The 6959-nt window shown below is 31.7% G+C and overlaps 1 protein-coding gene across 1 annotated transcript in view; it reads right to left on the reverse strand.

Moving 5' to 3' along the window:
- Window positions 1-3569, reverse strand: part of Su(var)3-3 (lysine-specific histone demethylase Su(var)3-3) — a 114343-nt gene extending 110774 nt beyond the window's left edge. The window contains exons 1-10 of the mRNA XM_018518460.1: window positions 3458-3569; window positions 2830-3052; window positions 2601-2752; window positions 2382-2543; window positions 1574-1690; window positions 1303-1479; window positions 857-1123; window positions 613-750; window positions 447-520; window positions 167-315 (exon numbers count right to left, since the gene is read on the reverse strand). Of these exons, the coding sequence (XP_018373962.1) occupies window positions 167-315; window positions 447-520; window positions 613-750; window positions 857-1123; window positions 1303-1479; window positions 1574-1690; window positions 2382-2543; window positions 2601-2752; window positions 2830-3052; window positions 3458-3481 (1483 nt within the window). The 5' untranslated portion in view covers window positions 3482-3569. The remainder of the gene's footprint in view (window positions 1-166; window positions 316-446; window positions 521-612; window positions 751-856; window positions 1124-1302; window positions 1480-1573; window positions 1691-2381; window positions 2544-2600; window positions 2753-2829; window positions 3053-3457) is intronic.
- Window positions 3570-6959: the final 3390 nt, after the last annotated feature.

Raw genomic sequence — 6959 nt, forward strand, 5'->3', positions numbered from 1 at the left:
CGCCAGCGTTGGAGCCAGCACCCTCTAGTAGCGAGCGGCAGGAATTAAGTTTAACATCTAATAATACGATCATGCATTTGACAAATAATACACAATCTCCGTTTTGAAAATTTTCAAGCATTATAGCTTTAAAAATGCTCCTTTTGAAAATAATTAGTGGACTTACCCGTTAGATGACTTCCAGTGAATTCGAAATCATCATCTTGATCCCAGTGCTTCAAACTCAAGTTCGACAAAGATGTTGCATTGGCAAACTCCAAGTTCGCAAAATGCCAATCCAGTATCTGTCGATCTTTGGATGATAAATAGACGTCACTGCATTCGAGACAAAAGAAACTTATATCAATTGATATATACCAACATTTATATCAATTGGTATATACGTTATACCATTGATATAACGTAGATATATAATAGCGTGTGTAGAATATAAAACGTATATTTACCTAGGAGGTGATGCTTCCAACTCTTGTAGTTTTCCTTCGATTTCTTTCTGCTGATCTGATAATTGATCCCATTCCTAAAGAATAAAATATAAACATACCATATATGTTTTATTATATATTTAATTTTACTATAAAAAAATATATTTTTATTATATAAACTATATACCTTGCAAACATTATGGAGATCACGTAGCTTAGATCGAAGCACAAATTCCTGCGTTATATCTCGAGTTTGTAATTTACTTTCGGTCATTTCTTTATATTGTTTATTCAGTTCCATTAAACGATCCATAATAGAGATCATCTATGACATAAATTAATCATTATTTAATTAATTGTACAATCACATTAATTTTTATAATCACATTTTACTTAAAAAAATATTTCATTAAATTATAGTTTATACGTACTCTATGCTGATTGGTGATTAACCGTCCTTGCAACGAAAGTACTGAACGTAAATGAGCTACTTGACGCTGCTTTACACCTTGTTCTTGTAAACGTATTACCCATTCTAATGCCTGTCCTAAAGATACTGGACGTGCATTATTACTTTGCTGTCCTCCAGATCCTGCGCTATTTACGTAATTAAAATCTAATTGATGCGACAGATAAGAAGTCGCTTCTAGTAATCTGTTAAATTCTCTTTCAACCATTTCATCTTTATCTTTGGGAACCTGTGGAAAATATAAAACATACTGCTTACACTTCGCATATGATTAATATTTATTTACATAATTATAGAACAATCATTTCAATACCAAGAGTATTTATAATAACAACTGTATCAAATTTAATAATGTACAGTAATAAAATCTATTTATTTCACTATTTTATTAAAATAACTCAAACATACCGTTTGGCCATCGCTTTCATACAATGGACATTTTTGACGTATCTTATGAAGCTCCATATTAATTTGTTTACTAAGAGTCGTTACAGGATTTCCACCTAGACCTGTGACTACCATAGCTCCTAAATCCGCAATATAATTTGATTTACGAAACGTAGCGATTCGTCCGCCAACACGATCCTAAAATGCAAATGAATTAGCAAAACAAACGTAAACTCAAGAATAAACTAAAATAAGATAATTATCTTATTTTATATAATTACTAATTACTTACTCTAGCTTCCAACACAATTACTTCTAAGCCGAATTGTTGCATTTGTTGAGCTGCTGCCAATCCAGCAATACCAGCCCCTATTACAATAACTTTACCTAACTTTTTAGTCGGTAAAGGCTGTAACCAAATAAATATAGATTATTCATTTCTCTAATATTGATATATATTGTATAGCATCCAGCATCCCCAATTTCAATATTACATATGTTAAATTGATACTGCAATTTGAATTACATATACATAAATATGTATATATAGTATATATATGCCTGTATTCATAGTCAGGCCTTATATTTAAGGCTTCCTTAAATTTATCTTCAGATACTCTACGAATTATTTCATTGGCTGCTGAGCATCTAAAGATAAATTTAAGGAAGCTTCAAGTACAAGGTCTGACTATGAATACAGGTAATAGTATAATACATGAATTGCAATATTGGTTTATAATATAATATTGAAGATGCTGGATAATACTGCTTGTCAATTGTTTGTCAAGTTAAGGAAAAGATCCAATTAAATACATATTATATAAATATTAAAATTATTCTTGGTAACCTCTTTTGCACGTATTTATTTATATATAGGACCTACAGTTTTTAATGCCAGATCTAAACAGCTTATTAGAAAAAGTTGACATGACAAAGATATGCTTGACAATTTGTCATTGCTTTTCAAGAGATAATGATCAAATAAGATCTAATATGTATATTCTAGGTGAATTTTAATCTGAATCTTTGACTGTTATGCAACACTCTGTGCCATGATCGCTACTCATTGAAATTTTATATATGTATAATTTTTAAATTACCTTAAGACGTTTAAAAACTCCAAAGTTTACGAAACCATGTCGCTCTAAAAATGCATGAATCCTACGAGCAAGTACTGTGTCACTGTTATAAGGTGATTCAATTTGTGGTAATACGTTTTCGATGATTAATTGCTGTTTTGGATTTTCCAACCAAATTTGCAGCTAAAATTCAATCACATTAGAAAAAGAACAATGAGATCAATCAGTTTAAATACTTACAAGTCTATTCCTAATGTGTAAAAATACTTTCTGTGTTTGCGGTGGTCCACCAGCGATATCAGGAAAACAAGCAGCTTCCGTAGACGTCAATTTATCAAATGGAAGACGACTCTGAAAGGCTGCACCTTCCAATCCATTTAATAATTCCTTTACTAAATGTATAGATATAAATTAATATCCCTATCAACATTACCAAGTTTAAAACTAATAACTAATTTATAAAATTCACCATGTGGATCTTCGTGATCACTATCTTGATCATCTTCATCCTTAGCCTCGGGCTTTGAGACAGAAGGTACAGGAACAGGTATTGCAGATTCAGAATCCTTTTTTACCTCAATGGGTACTTTTTTCTCAGGTGTTACGAGACCAGTTTTAGATTTCTCTGATGTGTCCGAGGCGTTCTCATCTTCCAACTGATTATACTTTTCCTCCATTTCTCTGTACTCCACCTATAATTAAATGTATTTCTAAATTCAATCACTCATTAACTAAAAAGAAGAGATGCTATATAAAAAAACCCATAAAACATAAATAATAAATTTGTTTAAAAGTAAAACTAAAATAACTGCAAATAGTTAAGTAAATATGTATTACCAAAAGATATATTATTATACAAGTGTATACATAACCAAATACCTATCTTGTCTCATGATAAACAGTGTATCTATGAATAATTATGAAATAAATCAGATAAAAATCATTTCTCTCATTTATATATTATCACATGAAAGATAAAAACAAGCTAGCGTACGACGATTTATCTCAAAATCGATGTTGATGCACTTAATCACAAATGTTAAAAGATTTCTGGAATCTGGACGAATCTTAATGAGAAAAATGTGAAAAATACGAACCTTTGCTCTTTTCCTGCGGCTCATATCGCGCTGGTTATTTAAATATCAGCTGATTATTTAATATCGGTCCAAAGTGATGGCAATCACGGTTCCTCGAGTTTGTTTTGATGCTTGAAACAGCCGGCACACACATAAAATTCAAGATAGGCAGTCATCGGATAATGCGGGAACGCAGCGCCAGCGAGGAACCTTCTGGAAACCGATCGGTAGACGAATTCGATGAATATCCGGAGATAAGTACAGAGAAACACATGAACTGTCGGTAACTACACTATCATTTTATAATATATATGAGCCAGAAATTTGGATTCAGTTAAAGATCTCATAAAGCATTTTTGGAAAAAATATTTCATATAAAAGTTGTAGGATTTTAATAATGCATCAAACAGGATTTTTATTTGAATTTGAGTATAAAAGTATAGAAGAATTTTCAAGGTCAACTTAAAAATTTTCATTTTTACTAGATATTTTTATAGCTAACATCGAGATCTTCTCAAAACACTTATTTTTAATGTGTAAAAATGAAAATCAGAGGAACAACTTTAATAGCTTTGATTTTAACAAATGTCATCAAGATTATAACCTTGAACAACCCTACAATTTTTACGACATTTTGTGTGTGTGTGTGTGTGTGTATCTTTTAGAATAGATTGTCTCTCAGGTTTTAGGTCATTTAACCCTTTGGAGCATACATTTTTCTTTACGTAGAATTCAGTTGAAATTTGTTACTTGAAGGTTGTCGGAGTCGCTGATTACGAATCTGACCTCAGATTTTCGAAATTCAAAATGGCGGATCCAAGATGACGAATCGAAAAGCAAAAAGTTACTTGATTGGGATGAAACTGGGTACTCGGAAGGTTTTCGGGGTCGCTGATTACGAATTTGACCTCAGATTTTCGAAATTCAAAATGGCGGATCCAAGATGGCGGACAAAAAATTAAAAAATTTTGACTTCGGATTTGTAATAAGCGATCGAAAAATCTACTTGAACGGGAAATAGCCGCTAGGTTATTTTTTCCTCAATTCCACATTTAAAGCTGATAATGTAAGAAGAGTTATTTTAGAAGCTATTGTGAAATTACAAGATATTGGATTAAACGTCATTGCTTTCATTAGCGACACGGGTAGTAATTGTACAAATGTCGGAAAAATTAGGCGTTACTACCGAACGACCATATTTTGAAGTAAATAATAATAGAATTTTTTATTTTTTTGACTCACCACATATTTTAAAAGCCGTTCGCAATAATTTTATTACAAATATTGAAGTAGATTCGAAATGCATTTCTTGGACCTACATCGAAACTTTATATAATGCAGACAAAAATAACGATAATCGGTTGGCACCTAAATTAAGTGATTCGCATATACATCCAACAAATTTTGAAAAAATGAAGGTTAAATTTTCAAGTCAAGTTTTAAGCCATATACTGTGTCTGCTGCTTTAAGAACTTTTATCTCATTAGATATGCTACCAGAAGATGCATCAAATACTGCTACATTTATAGAAAATATAGACAACCTATTCGATATCTTCAATTCTTTAACAATACAACACTCAAAAAAATATAAAGAAGCATTTAAGGGGATGCTAAACCGATTACCCAACTCAATCAAGGTCGATAGTACAGACTTTTTTAATTCCAATTTCGATAATAGTGGCGACATCTTTGATTTAGTTTTTACATTATATTATGTAAAGGTGCGCATGATGTGCATGATGCATCCATTGTCCTTGTTTAACATTTGGTGAGCAACAAGGATAAACGATGCATTATGCGCATCATGCGAGAAACGGAACGCACCCTAATATATATCATTCTGTCTTACTCAAACGCATACATCTGTTCTTATCTAATAAAGTCACTAGATTTATAAAGTACCGCAATCATTCCGCCATTTTGGCTCCAATATGCGGTTCATTCAAAACATGCATATGAGTATGAATGTGTTTACACAACAGACAGATTAAATACATTACACTTAATGTGTAGATACGTTATGAAAATGAGTACTATTTACACTTTTCGACGCCATTTTGGCTCCAAATCCTTATACATTGGTTTTATGGATTGCGGTACTTTATAAATCTAGTGACTTTACTTATCTAATCGCAAGACCGCGCAACTATTGCTACACGGAATTTCGGCTCTGGGGCTCTATTCTTGAAAAGAAACGTATACGAAAGTCTAGGGAAATGCTACAGTATGCGTTACATATACTATAGTATTTTCCTAGACTTTCGTATACGTTTCTTTTCAAGAATAGAGCCCCTGTTGACAGTCCAAGTCTTCGCAAAACACCTGTACACGTATTTTCTATTCGGTAGAAATATTTCTTTTCTAGACTTTCAATCTTAGTTCTACAAACTCGGTATCGTTCGTTTCAATAATGTGACTTCAGCTGCACGCTTATTTTCAAGATATGGACTTTAAAACTCTTATATCAAGCAAATATATATCTGAGGTGACAGTTGTATACGAGCCAAAAGTAAGTGAATTTTTAACGAATCTGAAACTTTGTTTCGATTTTCTCATAAAATCCAGTGCAGCTGAGGTCCTGTTTGTGCGTACTTTAATTTAAGCAATAATACTTTTGCAATCTGTACATCCAATACAGAGATTTTTCACCGAATGGAAATATGGTAAAACAGGAGGCTTTAGCATCGCCTTAATAGAGTTAGCGTTTCAAGACCGAAAAATCATTTCGGCGCGCGTTTCTGAGGACTACATACGTAGTATATAAATTCACATAAGAATCATACAAGCATTAAGCTCCAGCTAGACCGTTTAAGGCTTTGATTTCTATAGTTTATGTTATCACATATATACGGTCCTACAATATATTATATTATCTTATAATTATAGTTCTGTAATAAATACGTAAATCGTATGTATATTAATTTGTATTAAATATATATAAAATACGCAATTTATTTTATATGGAATTTATTTTTTAAGTATGTTTTATCACACTGTTTATAATTTTATAACGTTACATAAGTAATTAATAAAATATAATAACAAATAAACCTCAAAAATATTTATTATTTTTTGTAGTGTGTGTTATTTTAAAAATATTAATATTTTACTTTGAATATTTTTAATTTTACGATATCTATTTTTTGATATTTGGCGCTTTTTCCAATTAAGGATATGACTGTAGGTCACGTGTTTCGTAAACCTCAACATCAAAGGTACCGACGCTTACTGTCGTAACTGGTTAAACTGTGGCATTACAGGAAAAAGGCCGGGATGGCCGCTCACAGATGTCTCTCTAGCGTCTCTATACGAATTTTTTTACTTCCCCTGCGACCGTGGTCGATAATTTGATTGAAATTTGCAGCTGTGTTCCTTCAGGTATATCACTGTTTTGCGATACTGAAACATTTATCTATTAATAATGATATATACACGGAGAGAATTTTTTCTTAGAATTTACCCTGAAAATATGACAATCGTGGGACAACATTGTATTTCGAAGAATTTTGATATAAATCTCT

Source organism: Trachymyrmex cornetzi, unplaced genomic scaffold (genome assembly GCF_001594075.2).
Source record: "Trachymyrmex cornetzi isolate Tcor2-1 unplaced genomic scaffold, Tcor1.1 scaffold75, whole genome shotgun sequence".
In the NCBI taxonomy this organism is placed as follows: Eukaryota; Metazoa; Arthropoda; class Insecta; order Hymenoptera; family Formicidae; genus Trachymyrmex; species Trachymyrmex cornetzi.